This window comes from Branchiostoma belcheri, unplaced genomic scaffold, assembly GCF_001625305.1.
Source record: "Branchiostoma belcheri isolate BF01 breed outbred unplaced genomic scaffold, Haploidv18h27 scaffold51, whole genome shotgun sequence".
Taxonomy (NCBI): domain Eukaryota; kingdom Metazoa; phylum Chordata; class Leptocardii; order Amphioxiformes; family Branchiostomatidae; genus Branchiostoma; species Branchiostoma belcheri.
Genome location: NW_017804143.1, coordinates 453,407 through 473,231, shown reverse-complemented (window position 1 = coordinate 473,231; position 19,825 = coordinate 453,407). Strand labels below are relative to the sequence as shown.

The window sequence follows — 19,825 nt, the reverse complement described above, 5'->3', positions numbered from 1 at the left end:
TCTCTAAAATTGTATGCACCACTATGGTATAAACCAGGCTCTCAGGCTAATATTAATATAATTGTTTTTACTTTACCCGTGGATATCATACTTTTCCCAGGCTAGGTGAGGAAATTCAATAGTACTTTTTTTGTGGTCAATGGCGAAAGTTTGATTTTTGTGATATAATGTAGGTTGAGGCAACATCATAATACATTGTACATGACGCAATTAAAGACACAATATCTACATATTTTATGAGAATAAATGTTGATTATTTGAGATCATAGAAGTCTAGTATTTATTCGGACTGTGCGTCTGTGTATGTATGTGACATTGTGTGTGCGTGTGTTTCTTTCTTTTTTTTTTCTATCATAGTTTGCAGCATAAACCTTCAACAGCTACCGCAAATTTTCTTGGCAAACCCAATAGGCATTAACTAAGTGTTTCATCAACATCTTGTAATTTCACAAGTCGGAGTGAACCGAAATTCTATCTTCATCCGAGCACTTCGCACCTACACGTAAATGACCAGAGCGTGATATGATTTAATAAGGCCACACCAATTTAATTTGTTGGTTCTCGGACTCGCCTCTTCGTTTTTTTCTGATTTGCAAAAAAAAAAATTTGATTCTGGTCCTGAATCAACTGAAAAATGCTCATGTTTTGCCCCCCAACAGTTGAGGAAAGTCCTTTTCTTCCTAGTTGTTACAGTTTTCCCATCTATCATTGCAGTGGTTTGATTCAAAATTCAATGTTTAAATTTTAACCCAGCCTTTTGTGTTGACTTCATGGCTCATTTTCTAGTATTTAAGCCTATAATAGGATGCCTAGACCTGTTTTTATTTTTTTCGCCCTGTCGCTTCATATTTTTTTCTGAAAAAATCCGAGAACCAACAAATTAAATTATGTGGCCTAACCACGAGGATGAAATATCAATTCGGACATTTCTAATCTCAAAGTAGATTTTTTGGTGGCTGCAGTATCAAATTGGCGATATCGTCAGCCGCATAGCCTTTTTGAAGACGTGGCTGTTAGTGACTTGGATACAGCGTCTAGTCAGGGTGCCAGGGATCGAACTCATGACCGCTCGTGTCCTGCCATTCAACGCCACAACATAATCATTGTGACAAGGTGCCTGTCTCCATAGCCCGGACAAAGATGAACGGCAGCTTGGTGAATTTTACCCAAGGGAACTTTACAGCACACGAGACATTCTGGCCGTGTGTCCAGTGGCGACTGGAAACTGAGTTGGACTACGACCTGGCGATAGCAGCATGCTACCATCTTCCCGACCCGTTTCAGGTCCAGAACAGGAAAATCGGGATCGCATCCGCCACTGTGGGGGCAGCCAGTATCCTCCTGAACGGCGCGGTGTTGTCTGGAATTTTCAGAAACCACCAGCTGACTGAACCCATGTACATGTTCGTGGCAAACCTCTCCATGGCGGACTGTGTGGCAGGTTTGTTCTCTTTTCTCTTCTGTGCCATCATGCACGGGGATGTCATGCAACCACTAACATCACTGGCCTTATTCTGCTTGTTCTTTTTCGTGTTGGTTTTATCAGCTATCGGCGTGGTACTCCTGTCAATGGACCGTTATCTGGCCATCTTCCACCCGATATTCTACCAGACCCGCATGTCTGGGCGACACGTTGCCGTGAGTTTGGGGATCGCGTGGCCAGCCTGCGCGCTTGTCTGTCTGTCTCCTCTCATGGGCTGGAACTGCATCGATAACGAAAAGGAAAACTGTATGAGGAATTCCCCCGATAACTACCTCATACTGATAAACATCATTCTGATCGTGGCTGTGGTAGTCGTGGTCTTCGTCAACGTTAGAATCTTCATCGTACTGAAGCAGCGCTTCTCTAGAATGGGACTCGTTCAGAAGCCTCAAGACAACCTGCCCGCCGCACGTCGCAGGGAACAGCGAGTCACCGCGAGAGAGCGGCACCAGCTCAGACTCAAACTGAAGACGGCGGTGACTGTCGTGATGATCGCGGCGTTGTTCATCGTCGTTTGGCTGCCGATCTGTGTCGGCTTCGTCAGAGGCGTCACCTGTCACGCGAGCGACCAGTGCACGACAGAACCGCGACCTTACTGGGGGCTGCTGATCGCATTCTGCGGTTCCGTGGTTAACCCGTTCATCTACGCGCTCAGGATCAAGAAGATTAGACAGGCTCTGCTGCGGAGAGCGAGAAGACTGGCGAACGTCGTTCACGAAAGACTGTGGTGGCCATCGACCCGAGTACTGGACATTCAGATCGTTGGAAATGTATACGTACAACGGATTGAACACAATGCTGGTAATTGAAAATTGGAGATACAGATAAACACATGTACACTTTGTATTCGCGATAGGTTTTACTTCATTACGGAACAAAGGAACAGTTAGTAGAAATTCTTTGAAAGGAAATATTACATGTGCTGATTTGCATTGAGAACAATCAGACATCCTGAGACCACCTGAAGAATAACGATTACGGTGCCGAATACGCGATTTTCTGACTCCAACCTGGTTCTAATTGCTGCAACCCCTGTAGTAATACGAACTCAGCAAAATTACAAGCACTGCACGTAATTACAAAAGATACGCCAGATGGGGTCCACAACAGAATCTTGTGCCATCTCTGACCCAGGATGAAGTTTCTTATATCGAGTTGCACCGTTGACTAACCGACGTATAGATACTGAATAAATCGTTGGCCCATGAAGAGGAATTTCACTCATAATGCCCCTTTCAGATGTGCATAAACTAAAGATATTCTTCCGTGTAATGGTTGAACAACCGCTGGGTGCTTTGCTGTTTTGATTAGAGTAATAAAATGTTACACTGGACGTTCTGTTAGTGCTCACTGGTTTCAACACCATTATATCTACCTTGTATGTCGCACAAAAGCTCATATTTTTCCCTTTACTAGGCTAAAACATTGTTAAATCACGCCGTCTATGTTTGGGACACATACAGTAAACTTAACATGCGTTTGTCTATGGTTCTTCTTTTCATGTTTTGAAGTCTTTGATGTATACAGATGAAACTGGGAGTCGACATTTAAATACATGTATTTGATATTCACAATCAATATCCACTACTCGCGGACACAAACAAACAAACAAACAAACAAGTAGACAGACAAACGCTCACACATACGTACACATCATGTCATATAACGTTAATATATACATCATCCACTGTATCCTGCATCTGCAGTCAGTCTTTCTTCATCTCTTTCCACTGTGCCCTCTGTCTCGCGAGCTCTCTTAGCTCCTTGATTTTCTTTTAATTTCTGTTGTGAGAGGGCCTAGGCCTCTGCGCTTACAATGTACATGTATATACATATGGCAGAGTAGGAACTCCGATCTGGTAGAATCGGCGATCACAATTGGAGTCCCTTTTAACAGAAACTCCGATCGGAATCCAATTCTACCGTTCAACTAAACACCGTGCATGCGTCACTGTCCGAAGTGCTGAAACGTCAGTTGTAGTGACATGTTGCTTTCCACTGCATCAGCAGTCAAAATAGTCATGATAACTGCCCCTGTCGATGGTTTCAGTACAGTGACATGTTAGCTATAGCTACTATGTACACGTGGCGGGCCTTTGAGCCACTCTGGCGTACGTACTTGAAATTGTCAATGCGACAAATCTTCATCAGACCATTTCCAACCTTTCGACATATTGTTGGAAATGGGGCGCTTGGAAATGGGTTTAGAACGGTTGGAAATGTGAAACGGTCGGAAATGAATGTGGAAAGGTTGCAAATGAGTGTTAAACTGTTAATGGATGTGGAAGGGTTGAAGCCAAAAGGGAGGATTCCAACCGTTCCACACCCTTCCAATTCCAACCCCTCCGAAGCATGATTCCAACCGCGACGAGGGGGTTTACGGAAAAGGTTTGGCGGGCCGTGATTAACGCTACAGTCAGACCGGAGTGTCCTCCACGTGGACATGTCTGCACATGTCCGCCTCTTTCTCCCACGACGAGACGCTTCGGTCTTCGTTATCCCCCACGCGGGCCTCAACTTCGTCCGGACGGTGATTTGGGGCGCTGTCATGCCGACGTCGGTCGCCAGTGGGCGTATTAACCCTGCTTCTCATGACGATCGTGTTAGCATTACGAGTTCTCAAGCTTTGCCGATGTCTGAAACAGGATGAGTAAACAATAGTTTGCTTGGCACAATTATTTGTTGAAAATATACGGTACTGCAGTTATATCTGAATTTACATATACAGTGGATTCCGCATATTTGTATGGCCCATTTGTCGGCGCATTTTATAGTTGTCATTACATGTCATTATATTACTAGTACACACACACACACACACACACACGCGCAAGCACGCACACACACACACACACACACGCACGCACGCACGCACACACACACACGCACGCGCGCGCACACACACACTCTCTCTCTCACACACACACACACACACTCACACACTCACACACTCACACACACACACACACACACACACACACACACACACACTTTTTCTTTTGGTGTACAAAATCCTTACTTACTTTGCCGGGAAGAATATTCCCATGAGCCTTCGCTGGAAGTGTTGCCCAAATATGGTGTAGAGGTACGGGTTAATGGCGCTGTTGGTGATCATCAGCATTTCTAACCCGATGTTCAATTTGGACGGTGCTTTGAACCAATCAAATCGCTCGGCGAGGTACACCAGGTTCTTGGGCAGCCAACAGATGACGAAGACGACGACGATGGCGAACACCATCCTCGTGACTTTCTCCTGGGACCGCTGCGTGCGGTCCAGCCCGGCGGCCGGGTTGCGCACGTGCCACAGGATGCCGACATGGGTCCCGGTGATCAGGACGATCGGAATCACAAACGACAGGAAAAGTACTCCTATCTCCGACAGACGCTCCCAGAACCCTTCGTCCCCGTTGTGTGCCGGGAAATCGTAAATGCACATGGGAGTCCCACAGTAGTCCCGGGGGGTCCCGATCTCGGCCCAGATCACCCAGGGGAGGTCTATCACCGTGGCAACCACCCACAGCAACGCGCAGACGATTTTTGCCGTTCTGGTGGTTTTCCAATCGAGCGAACGCAAAGGGCGCGAGACACAGAAATATCTGTCCACGCTCATAGCCGTGAGGATGAAGACGGTGTTAAACATGTTCAGACCGGCTATAAGATAGTACAGACGGCACAGGAAGTCGCCGAAGACCCACCTGTAGTCCATGACGTTTCGGGTGACCAGTACCGGCACCATGGTCAACATCAGCAGGTCAGTCGTCGCCATGTTCATCACGTAGATCTCGGCCGTCGTTCGGGCCTTTTCGTGTTCCCGAAGAACGGCGATGATCAGCGCGTTTCCGACGACTCCCGCCAAAGACAACAGGCTGAAGATAACGTTATACGGCATCAAGTCTTGCAGGACGATCATTGTACAGTTTGTACTGTTTGTCGGATTGTTTGATGAGTTTCCGAAGAAGGAATCAATAATATCATCCGTTCCGTTGCCATTTTCCGTATTGTTGATGTCGCCCATCGTTCGACTATATTTCTATTGTATTTCTATACTCTTTTTTGCCGTGATATTTATCGAGAAGCAACTGAGAGCGTAGTATGGCTTTATGTCGTTGCTCACAATTTCTTTTGTTCCTCAGCACTTGTAATGTTGTCGTATAATGATAGGCGGTGCTGCTGATCCTGCCAACTGACTTTATTATGGTCTTCTGAAGTTAGACCTGAAACAACAACAACAAAAACGTCTGTCGTGTCTGAAGCAACATCATTGAAAAAGTAAAAACAAAGGAAAACTGTATTAAAAAAGGAGTTGTCGACAAAAATCTTGCAAATATTAAAGAAGACCTCGAGGTACATCACCAAACAAGTAAAATCTGAGATTTTATACCTCCGGGCTTTTTATTGTATATTTTTATATAGAGTTTTAAACAAAGAATTTCTCGAGACCGGACACCCCTCTGTGTGAGGGGTCATATACGTGGACCGGACCGAGAATAGCTTAAACACGCCAAAGGTCAACGGTCGCAACCACTTTCACGCTCAAAGGGGTGTTTGTGGGCCACCAAAAGGCACCATTTTCACGCCCGAAAACACATATACAATAAAAACAAAAAAACGTGCATCATCTGCAGCCCAATAGCAAAACATATACCGAATCTCAAAAGAATCCGTCCACTCAAACGCGAGAAACAGCCGCGAACATGAAAATCTAAATCTCTCACAAAACCCTTCCGCGGAAGGATGTCTCCTCCCCCGGAGGTAATTACATGCCTTTATCCCCGAAGATTTTGTTCTAATATGGTTTATTTAGATAAGTTACAGATGTGACTATGAATGGTTTGACAAGAGCAATTCACGAAGACACGTACTACAAATGTATCTGCAACTACAGCAAAGTGTAACTCATCCGAGGAAAGTCCCAACAATGTAAGTCTAATCCAATTAACATGATAATCTTGTTACTAACTTAATATTTTGAAAGGGAGTCAATCCCAACAATATATGCCTAATTCATTTAACAGGATCATATTGTTACAAATGTAATTTCTGAAAGGGAAGCACTAGAAAGGAAGTCATTAGAAAGGAAATAGTCCAATAAATGATACCCCCTAGGAGCAGTTGGCGTCTGTAGATATAATGTTATTTGGAGTTGTCCTTTCGTTCCAATCAGTGAAAGTACGTGGAGGCAAGTGAACGTGATCTCGAAGCAGGCAGATTTTCTGTGATTTTCTATGCAACAGAACAAATTTACGTTGTCTGTCTCATAACCTGATGTGTTAGACCAAAGGGCGGTTATACTCGTTGCCAAATACCGCTACAAACTTTGTTTGGTCTCCAATGTCAACTAGGATTGTGCGTCTGTGTCCCTGGCACGTGTGTCTGTGGCCCAGGCAAGAGTGAAGATGTGCCCTAGGCGCAGTTCTGGATACACGGGGACTATCTGTGCTGGGTACAACACGCGCACACTAGATCTTGTCTGGTATATTGCTGTATATATATGCATGCAGTATTTGTGGTCGAAGCGAAATTTATGTCGAAATAGAACCCGTATTTCATTTCCATGGACAGTTCTTGAAATATTGTATCAAAAGGGAGTGCTAAGTAAATGAACTAGCAAGCTAAGAGGGCAAATATCTGTATCTGTATCTGTATAGCCTTTCGGCGTAACACACCAGCTAAATACCTTACCGTGCCCTTAATATATACTAGTATATGAACATAAAAACGCTTTGCCACCTTTTAACGCTGTCCTATGGCTGGTTAATTTAGCCGGTAGACTATTCAACATATTTGACCAATATCAAACCCTATCAGTAGAAGCTATTAGAGACAAATTTCATAGCTTGCAAGAAAAGTACTCACCGATAAACCGCTGCCAAGTCACGGCGGCTGGTCTACAGCTGGGGCCAGATGTGCAGTCGACTGCCTGTCGACTACCTAGGGATCCTCCGTACGATTACTGTTTCAAGAACGCAGGCAGAGCATATTCTCGAGAAAGTGCCATGCAAAACTCAGCAGTCTTGTTAAGGCTGTTTTGTATCTTGGTCGGCGGTTGGCTCTGTCACAGCACAGTCTGCCTGAAAGTGCCACGGTATCGAAATCGGTCGACGACTTTTGACTTCGACCGCACCGTGACAATCTCACGGTTCGGGGCCACACTCGTACTCACCCCGCAAAGCTGAATGCTTTGACTGGCCAATCTCACAGAAAGGAAAGATAATAAAGGACTTAGCTTCAGGGTGACCCTTCTCAACCAAGTGCCGGCTATATCTCTGTGCACGAGACGGGGTTTACAAAGCCCGTGTAAGATGCGTTAGCTAAGGAGGAAATAGTTTGACTTGACATGTGGGGGAAGTTCTCTGTACGGGCAGAATGTCATGTTAACCAATCATGGCTCATCTTCGTTACTATGGTAACCGCTGACGTACGCACCAATCCCAGAAGGGTTTGCTAATTTGTTTGCCGGGTCTGCGGACTGTGTGTATAGGGTTTTACTTGTGCTAAAAGTACAGAGAAGTTTATTGATGGTTTTATTTAATTCAAATAAATAAATAAATGAGTGGATTTTTGAAATATTAGCCCTACTTTTGTGTTCATAATAACCATGGATTGGTAAATCCCCAAGCTGGAAGCCCAGTCCTACATTATACTGTCTGGAGAATAAAGAAAAATGAGACTTACCCTAATGCAGGTTTCCATGGACACTTATAGGACGTGAGTGCGGATTTGGGGGGGTTTATTAACCTATAAATCAACCGTCCTACTTCGATTTGCACGCGAAGGTTCCAGGTTCCGATTGTAAAGCATTGACATACCACTGGAATCGACCACCCTGGATAAATAAAACAGAATTATAGACCTTTTGTACTTAACATCGATCTTGAATGTTTTCCTTTGTTTTTCAAATTTCGGCTTTTCGGAGTTGTATAGATTCAGTGTTTGGACGAGATGTAATCATACATGTGTGTCTATGATGCTTGGTAAGCAAGTTTGCTATAAATTCTACATAGGGTTAGCATTGCCTAATATAATATATATATTTGCCTGACATTTGCCAACACACACGGATGTCTTTGATGATTTCTTTTCATCTTTCGCCCTTCGTTGTTTCTAACATCTAAATTTTCATCTAGATTTTTGAATTTAAAAATCAGTACCCAGCAGACATGCCAGCAACACAAAGGAAAAGTAACAACGACAAATGTCAAAGATATCAATCTAGATACGGCAAGGTGCATTACAACTAAGCCTTAAGTGGGGACCAACACACTCGGGTGTTTTGATAATGTCTTTTTTATCTTTTCACCCTTCTTTATTTCTAACATCTACATTTTCATTTAAATTTGAAAATAGGTATCCAGCAGGCACGCCAGCACTTTAAAGGAAAAATAACAACGGCAAATGTCAAAGATATCAATCTAGATACGGCAAGGAGCCTTACAACTAAGCCTTAAGTGGGGACCAACACACTCGGGTGCTTTGATAATGTCTTTTTATCTTTTGCCCTTCTTTGTTTCTAACATATACATTTCATCTAGATTTAAATCAGTATCCAGCAGGCACGCTAGCACCGCAAAGGAAAAATAACAGCGGCAAATGTCAAAGATATCCATCTAGATATGGCAAGGAGTCTTACAACTAATCCTTAAGTGGGTCTGAACTCTAGCGGAGGATCTTTAAGTGAAGCTCTCACAGATTCACGGAGACGTAGATAAATCTGTATCAGCCCCGCCAGCTTATGTATGTATGAGTTGGCTTTGTTCCCAGGCGTCTCGGCTTACTCTTCTCCTGCCAATCTCAACACTGAAAGTCTAGTCTATGATCTCCTCTATATTCAAAGTGTGAATAGATAACCTTCCACCCACACCCACACACGCGCTTTGTGTTCCCACCAGAATTTGTTACCACATGCATCACTTGGAGACAAAATTTCTTCAATTGGTGACAGTATCTAGTTTCGACGTGGAGAGAGTGGACAAGCGCATACGAAGTAACATGGTTTGCAGCCCGCTTTCTTTCCAAGAAAATCCCGGTCGATTGCTCAGCTCAGGAATCCTGATATTGACTGTGTAGAAGGGCGATGTACGTAATCTGGCAATCGATTCATTTGAATCAATGATGCACGTTTATCATGACAAATAGTCTCGATATCAATGACAGTGACTCCGCGGATTTGCTCAGTACCGTGTAATAGTTGCTTCCCCATTTTCTGGTCACGCGTGTTCCTCAGAATCCGCCAATGGTCATTTGAGCGGCAATGATTTCATTGACCACTCCATCCCCCGCTGAGTATGCATGGCAAAACAGCTCTTAGCCAGACTATTCGTCTACAAGAATGCGGGCTTAGACGGAAGAAAAAGCAGTAGATGGTATTATCTGTTGTATCCAGATATCGATAGAGATTAGAAGAGAGAAGGATGAAAACTTGTCCGTCGAGGTGTAAAGATGCTTTAGAAAGATGCTCGTTCTGTCAATTGACGCTGCGGCCGGATGATATGCTCAAGACAACATCGGACATTACAAACTAAAAATATCTTGAACGGGAAGGTAAATCTAGGGTCCCGAAGTAGAGAATCTTTCCTGTTCGGGTCAAAAATGTGTCGTAAAATTTTATGAAAATCAAAACTCTCGGACAAAACTGCAAACTACTCCCTCTAAGAATCTGAGGAGAACACCAATGTTCAAAGGTGTCCACAAAAGTCCAGCCTTTCCGACGTCTAATCACAGATATCCACGGACGCCTTCCAGTTCAATTCTGTCTATTTATAAACCATTGCGTAGCTTAGATTAAGAAAGGAATAAATGAACAAATCCCTTAAAATGTATGAATTCCTATTTGCTGTGCATTGACACGGTTGTCGCTGTATATTCGAGAATTACAATACCGGATGCTTTCTACTTCGCCTTGTTAGATACCGAAGGAAGCTGTGAAGAAGAAAATTGACTTTCTTATCAGTCCATTTTCTTTCTAGAATCTCGGAAAAGTTTGGAAAGGCATCGAAGGTCAAACTTAGCAGCTTGCTGCATTGTAAGAACTGCGAATGTCCCGACTAGATTCATCGTAGTTAATAGGTACGTATGCAGGCGAGTACATTTAATGAATGGATGACGACCTTTATTGCACATTTGTACAGTGTGTACAGGCTAAGTACAGGTCAGAAGAAAACGTAGTTCCTCATATTTTACCTACTTAGACATTTGTCTTCATTTCTTCTATCTGTATAATCTTCACTTTTTTTTGCAGACCGACCTTTGTTGCCATTTATAATAGGTATTTCTTTATGAAACGTTTTGAAAATATATGTCATTTGCCTATTAGCCAATAGAGCAGACATTTTGAAACGCATTTGTACTGTGGGGAATTTGAAAAAGGAAGCAAACCCTAGATTGGACTAATTCTAACTGGCAGGAGTATGCGATTTGCAAAGTCTCATCTGTAGTGGCAGGATTTTAGGCGGCACTGCATTATATGCCTATTCTGGCGTGTAATCATACATATTCCACAGGGCGTATTCTGATTGATATCCTTATTAACACTGGGGCTATGTCCAAATTGAAAATGTCACATTATTCCAGTGAAAACTTGCCATGTCGAATAATGCCAATATACATTACAAGCGGCGAAGTAAATCGTTGGAACCGGAGACTACCATGCATTCTGTATGCATATTATGTATTAAGGTGAACATACTGAAAAAATGTAACTTTTGTACGGTCCTCTAAGTACAAAGTCATGAACCCTTTTTTCTTATTATAGTCTATCCTAGCACGCCACTAAGAACAGGCGCTTGTTATAGTTAATGTAGCAGCTATATAAGTTACGATAGTTCGAAGAAACATTCGTGACTACAATACCAGGATCGGTCTCTCCCATAAAAGTGAGGAGACGAAAGACACAGACACAGACAAAGCCAGAGGTGACTGTCGTACACTGACGCCTTGCTCTTTTCATTTAGTTCCAGTCAGCAGACTGGCGTTTTAAGATATTAGACATGACGTCTCCAAGACTGTAATACGTCGTAAAAAGAAGGGATGTTCGGCACTATATATCCGTTAAAAGCATCTCAAGCTCCTCTACCAAGACACAATTCTACTGGAAGCCTTTTTTTTCAACAGTGTGTCTGGCAAAAAGCTATGCAGATCAGTAGTAAATTTCTAGAACTGTGAAACATGAATAAAGCAATATTTCGCTTTCTCTACCCGCGTTTCCTTACGATACAATTGCACTGACTAAATTTTTGTATGTTATGAAAGTTTTTTATGACCTGGTACCAATTCTAAGCACACGCTTTTGTCAGCCAAAATTAAAATTGTGTACAATGAAGTCAATTTTCCATAAAAGAAATTAAAAAAAACTCATTGGGACTTGTTTGCAAAAAATTGTAACTTTCTAAGCATAACGTACATGGTAACAGGCGAGTCCTCTGGGAAAAGACTTGCTTTTATTTCAAGGTGACGTCTGAGGATTAAAAGGAGCCGCATATCCGGCGTATCCTGTTTAGTGTTCTTTAAGAGTTAACCCGCTAAAGCCGGAATAATTACTCTGCACTCCTGTAATCCCCTCCTAGAAATTGTTTTTACGTGTTTAACTGTCAAGTTTGAATCACGAGGGAGGTGCAGCAAAAGAAAGAATCGTTCTTCCCAGTGTGAGTGGTTGAAACCATTCCGGCCAAAAATGGGGTAGGGAATGTGCGGATTTGCCCTCGCATATATATTTACAAACATTAACCATATTGTAATAGCAGAGTGAGTTTCATCATGCAGTTGTATAGTTATAATGCATTTTAAGGGGTTCAAAGGGCTCCTGTTAGAATTACATGGTATAATACATTATAGGTATAGGTATATATAGGTATATATATATAGAGAGACAGACAGACAGACAGAGAGACAGACAGACAGAGAGTGAGAGAGAGAGAGAGACAGACAGACAGAGAAAGAGAGATAGAGAGATAGACAAAGAGACAGGGAGACAGAGAGACAGAGAGAGAGACAGACAGAGAGAGAGACAGAGAGGAAAGGAGACGCCCAGCACCGAGTCACCGCCAGGCTACGTGCCCAGTTCGGACATGAAGACAAACTTTCCTTGCTGTCAAATTTGCTCCGCGTTAACTTTCATTACAGGGTTGATGAACGATATTCCCGGATGTACCCGTGCGCATCTGGAAACATCGAAACGGCAAATTGCCGTAAGGATTGCTTCCGGACTTCCCCCTATGAGATTTTCCCGGTGAATGTTAAATCTGCTAACGGTCGAAGGACTGATTACGTCTAACACTTCGTTATACATGTCACTCACGTAAAGGATCTTTGCTTCGTGGTCTGCTTCAACTTTTAGACAGGTTTAAGATAAGTGAAGTGAACAAAACAGTATTAATACTCAGGTCACATTTCCTAACCGGGGCCCGGCCGGGCTGTTTACATTAACGAATGATAAACAAATTTTATCAATAATATATGCAAATAATTTTATTATTAATCTTTAAAACCCTTTTTGTGCTTTGTTGTCTTTTATACCATATTTTTCGTTCCATAAGAATGCCCGGCCGGGCCCCGGTTTGGAAATGTGACCTTAGCATTAGTAAGACTTGACCGACTACTGAGAAAAAGGCTCTTCGTAAATTTTGATACTTTATACCAAATCACAAATAGTTTCAGATGGAGTCAACCGAAAATTTGGGTAAGTCCCAAATATTCTGTAATCTAACTGTTGGAAGTTAAAGCTTAGTCCTTATTTCATAGTTTCAGATTTCATTTACATTATGTACACGTCCATTGCTCATACGCTAGACCAACTAGAAGAAATAGAGTTTTTTTGGTATTCAAGTCTCAGGAAACAGTCCCAAGCTTCAATTACGGTACCATGAAGTTAGCCTTCCGGAAATGTACCGACAGAAATTCATCAATACCTTACAAATCAAATTTTCACCCAGTAATGACTGTAATCTACACCTACGCCACTAAGAGCTTCTTGATTCGATCTTGAACGCGGCGGCAATGTGCCCAGGATGCTGTCCCTCTGTCTGGTTGTCCTAATAGTGGATTTGCAAACTGACCAGAGAACGTGTTACTAGACACAGCATCACTTTTGCTATGTAGCACATTTACCGTGCAAAAAAACCCTGTCAGATTGCCACAGTCTGCAAGAAACGAACTTTAAAGATAAACTGTTTCCATTACACAGCTGACAAAACTAAGGCAAAGCCTTGATCCATTTAAGTCCCAGACGAACGGATTTGTCGCGAAAGTCTGGCACGTCAGGAGTTCTGAGAACTACTGTTAATAGAGTTACTGATATTGCACCCTCAGGTCATCGTGTATTGGGAAGGGTAAGAGCGTTAATATCCCCAGTGTATTGCGTACGTCCACATACTGTCTGTGTGTCTGTGTCAGGAAATCTAGTTATCTAGTTACATTCAGAGAAAGTCATCACTTGTACATCTGGTGGCGTTTGCTGGTTTACAAAGTGTGTTTTTCATTACATGACCTCGTTGACAGCTGGTGTTTTTTTCCATTGGGCGATAAAGACATGGATTTCAAAATGAGAATGCAAATGGAATACGTTGCAACAGTGGTTGTCTAGGTAAATGTAGATATTTTCATACGCTCCTTAAAGTCTTTACTTGTAAGTATCATGGTTTTGTGGAGGTCTGAGATCTCCGAATTCCTATTTTATTGATGAGCTATATTTCCGAAGCCCAGGATATATAGATGTTCCAATTACATTCGGGTTGTCCGACAATCTCCAAGTAATCTAACGGTCGCCACGGTGTCTCAGTTTTACTTTAAAATGTTAAAAACTTACAATGAGACCAGTACTAGTACATTACTTCCAGTGAAACATGTCTGTACGGATTATGCTAAAAGACGCCTTGTGTAGATATAGTACCAATGTGATGGCTCTATTTCCTTTTAGCTCGCTGAAAGTATGCATGATCCTCACGTTTTCTCTGTCTGCGGCTCTATGCTCTCTGAATTTGAATCAGCATTAGTACTTACGGAATGGATAACCAACCTGACCATTTCAATTTCAATTTTATTAAGAATAGTCAACATAGCAGGGGTACATAGCACTCCTGAATTGTGTGGACTTTACATATTATTAAGAATAAGAAACGCACAAGACAATTACATACAAAAGTGGGACATGAAACAAAAGAACACTACGTAGGTCTGCATTTGGCTATTGTACAGTCTGATTGTGCAGTGGAGGAATGAGTTATACAGTCTGTTTGTCCGTGCCTTCGGCACCGTGATTCCCCCAGAGTTCCTCAAACACCTCCCTGTGCTGTCCGACCTGCCTCCTGGTACCAAATCATGTAGTCTGTGGTCAGGGATGAGCATACGCTCATACATCAAACAAGATACCCGAGCATGAGTGGCGATAACTTGAAGAGATTTATGGGAAAGGATGACCATTTGTTAACGGGTTGGCATTTGTGGGATCCTTTTCAACTCGAAGTGGAATTTTGCCAGGTCTGATTCATTGAGTGTGGGCGAAGATGTGAGTACCGGGAGAGCTGCTGCTTAGTAAGAGAGCATGGCAAAACCGAGGCTGACAAGAAAGACACGAGGTTAATTGTTCATCACCAGGGCTAGTCCTTTATAATAGCCTCCCACAGTCCTGGCTGTACAACACTCTGTAAGGTCTAATAAATCAAAGACAAAGGTACACGATATATAATACAAACTTGAACTTGAACTTCATTGCTCTACAGTTGTGCATGGTACAATGTGTGCCAGCAATGCCATCGATATAATAATACTAGTGTATTCTACGAAACTGTTGTTCTATTATACTAGGATAATAGGTTATCGTCTTTGAGCTGTTTCACACACTTAAAAAAAGAATCAAGTCTCGTCTTGGAGCAGTGGAGTGTCTTGGAACATCTTGAAATAATGTTGTTTGGTCTCCCTGGTGTAAATAAAAGAAATGTATCAATAATTACGGCAATTGTAGTACATGCCATTTAGCCAATGGCCGCCCTTCAGACAACCTTGCAGGAAGGCATTACTAACTTGATTCCGTGTCTGTTATCTGTTTTGGGCTATCTTGTTGCCTCTTAAATTTTACGCCAACTGAATGTTAGAGACAGAGAAGACATTTTGCAGTCCACGTGCCCTTTACTGACACTTCACGCTGTTTGTTTCCAGTCTGCTGTCTCAATGTCATCAGAGGGCGACCAATGACGCGGATTCTTCAGGAATAGACCATTTCTGGCTGTCAATCAAAATCAGCATACAATTGGGCCAATAAGATATTAGGATTCCGTCGCGTGGCATCGGGAACGGACTATTGCTGAATGAAGTACTTTTGACGTGGCCTTTCACATTGTTTTGGTGTACCCGTCTATTGGATTGACACATCCGCCACATTTATGTTTGCCAACTGATCTTTAAAAAGCGTCAAAAGTTTACTGCATCTGGGTTAGTTGAGTCCCCCCTCCATTGAATAAAACATGGACAAGTTACTTTCCGGACGAAAGTACCAACTGTCACTTCTAGCGTGTTTTATAGCGTAGACTTGCCATAAGGTTACACAAATGAGAAGCGCATGTCGGGAACCATATGTGGCAGCACGTGGCAGCGTGATCCTTGTGGCGTTTGTCCTCGGAAGCCAGTTTAAGGTCCATGCAGTAGGCCATGTTGATTTAAATATATGGACATCATCTTGGCGCCATGGCCATGGAAGCCCCAAAACTGATGCGGGCATGCGAATAAAAAAACGTTTGAAAAAAAATTGCCTGCATTGTGAAATCTACGTGGTCACGAAGGTTGAAGAAATGGCTAAACGCACGGAGTATGGTATGGCGAATAGACTCTTCATTTCCATTTCTTCACATTTTTCTTTGGAATTGATTTTGGCATTCTACGACATTCATGCAACATATTTCCAACATTTCTTTATTTGCAATTTATGGCATATATTGACGCATTTTGCAGCTTATTTGTACGATTTACATTCTGATCGAAAACATGTTTTTTGGAAATGTTTTTTTCGAAAATTCATTCGCGTATGAATGTCATCCATGTAATCAAATCAACACGGCTTTACACAAACGACGCAAATACAAAGGATGGCTCCTGGGATGACAGAAAATTTGGCAAAAACAGGGTCAGTAATTGTCCAGGGCTGGGATAAGGGTGACATTGAGTAGGGAAATGAACTCTAGAGTGGCCAAACTCCCCTGGCAAATTATTCTCGTGGGGTCGTGTGGCGTAGCGGCAGAGTGCGCGACTCGGAACCTAGAGGTCCCGGGTTCGAGTCCTGACATGCCACCGACCTTGTGCCCTTGCGAAAGGCAACACGATTTGCCTCACTTCGCTCAGGTGAAAATGAGTATTGTCCTGTCATGTATTTGTCCCCTGTGTTGGTGGCGGCATTAATATAAGTTGAAAAAACTTGAGTGTGCCGTCACCACGACTGGTGATTACATGTTGGAATAAAAAAAAATTACTCTCCCTCAGACCTCGTGGTTAGTCTGGTGGAGACTACAAACCGGCACGGTTCCCAAACCCAATAGTTACTGCGGATATCGTACGAGAAGAAAAGTTAACTCACGCAACATTGAACAAACATTGTCATTGTCGGCTTGTTCTGATGGCAGTAGACTGTCAATAACCGACTTACTGGACCACAGGCGGGCACAGAAGCAAGTGTTTCTCCGAGATAGGAACTCAAGCTAGGTAATATTTTGAGCTTATTCAGACGTAGTGTTTTTATTGTAAAAGTACATTTCACTCTCCCTGAAGCGAGCTGTCCAAATCCACCAAAGACTGCAGACCGAATGTACTAAATCTACAGCATGCACTTTTGGTTGCAGGAGAAATATAAAACCCCTTTTCCTGGCTTGAACATTTCAAAAGTAATACATTCTGTCTCAAAAGCGTGGGATGACATTCATACTTTGACAAAAGATTCAGTCATGCAGTGGAAACTTTTCAGCGAGTCCAAAATTATCAGAAATGAATTTCTTTACGGAGAGATTGATTGCTTAAACCGATATTGCGGACCAAAAAGGCTGAAATAATGTTTCAATCTCTAATTCCAGACGGTTGACTGACTAAGAATGCCACATTGACCTTAACTTAGAGGGCGATTTATTTCTACAAATTACATCTTCACTTTTTCACGTAGATGCCACTGTTATAACGTTAACCCTGATATGTTGCACGCGTAAAGTGGACCTCGAACAATTAACTCGCGTAAATAGAAATCATTGCAAAATTGTCCACTCAGAATAAAAATTTAATTTCATGGCAAACGATTGTAATCAATTACTGCTCTTTGCAACGGGCACATTTGACCTCTACCTCAACAAAAAGAAACACTTAGCTATATCCTAGTGTCTATTCTGTTTCATAAATTGCCACAAATGGTTTGTTAATATGATATCATTTTACCTCTCGACATATAATGACTCTTTGATGCCCGAACAAAATTGCAGATCCTTGACAGATGGGTAATCACATAGAGCCTCTATGACCATTATAGATGATTCGTGGTGCCTTTAAGATGATGAGAGCAAAGCAATTTTTCATCAAGCGGGGTTAAACTTGAACGTTATTTCCATTAAACTTGATCCATGGCCCAATTTCCATTCCTTCACCAAATCAACGGGACCAAATTCTTTGTACTTGCGTTGATCGGAAAGGCAATGGAGGGTAATCCTTTGTCCGTAAACCATTAGTATGCACAGTGCTGGCTGCCTTTTTGCCATGCTGGCTCAGAAGAGGATTAGAGAAGCTAGTTGCCTTTGAGGTAGATATCAGACCAACAGTTACAATCATGTTGCAAGCATCTTATTCATGACCTGTGTGTCGAGACTGAACTGCCAAAGTAGAAGATGCATGAACTGTCAGAAGAATTTCGATGCAGTGTTGGGCGCTTCTAATCTGTTCTATTTCACAAGTTCAGTTCTTCCTGCATCGACAATTGATTTGCAACGCAGTTTTAAAGGCGTCCGATGTAATTTCAGGGCGGGAAAGCAAGAAATCAGGATTAGGAAATCTGTCTGACGTTGACATACATTGCCATTTTTAAGCATTCTCGACATCATTTCATAATTGATGCGTTTATATAGCTCCGAAAAAGCTTCCCGACGCATCTCTTTATTTTGTGGTACCGCCCATAAATAGCTAGAACCAGCCTACGATACAAAACAAACAATTGTTTTCTGTCAGTGACATCACATTTTTTAAGTTTGAGTAGTCATCTACTTGCCGCAAAGCGGCGTCGATGCGTCCTAGTGGTTAGGCTAGCGGACTCAGGACCGAGAAGTCACGGGTTCGACTCCTGACATTCCTTGCTAGACGTTGTACCCTTGGGACAACACAGGTAAAACGGATTTCCTCACTCCACCCAAATGCATACCTGATTTCGGTTGGGGAGGTAAAGGGCAGGTGAAGGACAAGGATGGTCTTCGCCTTCCAATACCGCGCCTAAACCATAGTTATAACATGCCACTTCCCCTACAGCCTCAAACCTCTATGGAACGGTTACCTTTCACCGTTTTGCCTATTTCTTATCCTACACCAGCAGGCTTCGGTTGGAAAGAGTAGAAATCGGTCAAGTAGTTCGGGTGCATGCGGCAAAATGTACTCTCTAGCGGACCAACTCCCTCGGCATGTTATCTCTTTATTTGACCGATTTCTACTCTTTCCGGCAGCCACCAATTTCTGACAAACGTCTCGGCACGTGTTGAGCTCCTCGTGGACTGTTTAGAGGTTCCTGAAGCCCGATGATAAGGAAGACAGGTGTTGTAGAGGCATGTATCTCCACACGCCAGGCACACGATCGTACCCTCCGGCTGATACCAACCTAATCCGCGGCACGAAACTCCAATCACCGTAACTTGTTGTACGGAGGTACGGTGACACCCGCACATTTGTCAGGGTGCTGAAGGTGTTAATTCTCCACAAGGACGTCGTATGATGTATAATGGTATGTTATCACAGAGTCTTGGCTCCATTGATTACTATATTACAAGCTGGATGAGGCAAATGCGCACGACTTATCGCCGTGAAAATACAGGGACTTCTGCATGTTACGATGGTGTGAATGTGTTTCACTGTGCTTTTTTTTACGGTAGCCCAAAGCTACAAACCTACTTCCCTACCCATACGCCTTGAAAATATGACGTCATGTGTGGGTCAAAGGTGTTCGGAAGTCGATACCGGCAGCCGTCCGGATTAAGTTATTATTATGGTGACCATGCAGCCCCTCATGAACTCAGTTCTGCATGGCACTTGCAACATTATGTTACCCAACACCAGTTACCATGGTGACAGACGACTGGTCCTGGTCATCGACCTTCTTTGTTTAGAGAAGAAGAGGAAGAAGAAGAA

At 42.8% G+C, this 19,825-nt stretch overlaps 2 protein-coding genes across 2 annotated transcripts; one reads left to right on the top strand and one right to left on the bottom strand.

Annotated features, from left to right (window-relative positions):
* Positions 1 to 1,140: 1,140 nt before the first annotated feature.
* On the top strand, positions 1,141 to 2,292 carry LOC109480430 (adenosine receptor A2b-like). Its single transcript, XM_019782619.1, has one exon. The coding sequence runs from the start codon at positions 1,141 to 1,143 to the stop codon at positions 2,290 to 2,292; it is 1,152 nt and encodes a 383-aa protein (XP_019638178.1).
* Positions 2,293 to 4,502: 2,210 nt separating this feature from the next.
* LOC109480512 (delta-type opioid receptor-like) lies at positions 4,503 to 5,384 on the bottom strand. The gene has a single exon (XM_019782717.1). The coding sequence runs from the start codon at positions 5,370 to 5,372 to the stop codon at positions 4,503 to 4,505; it is 870 nt and encodes a 289-aa protein (XP_019638276.1). The 5' UTR covers positions 5,373 to 5,384.
* Between the last annotated feature and the right edge of the window lie 14,441 nt (positions 5,385 to 19,825).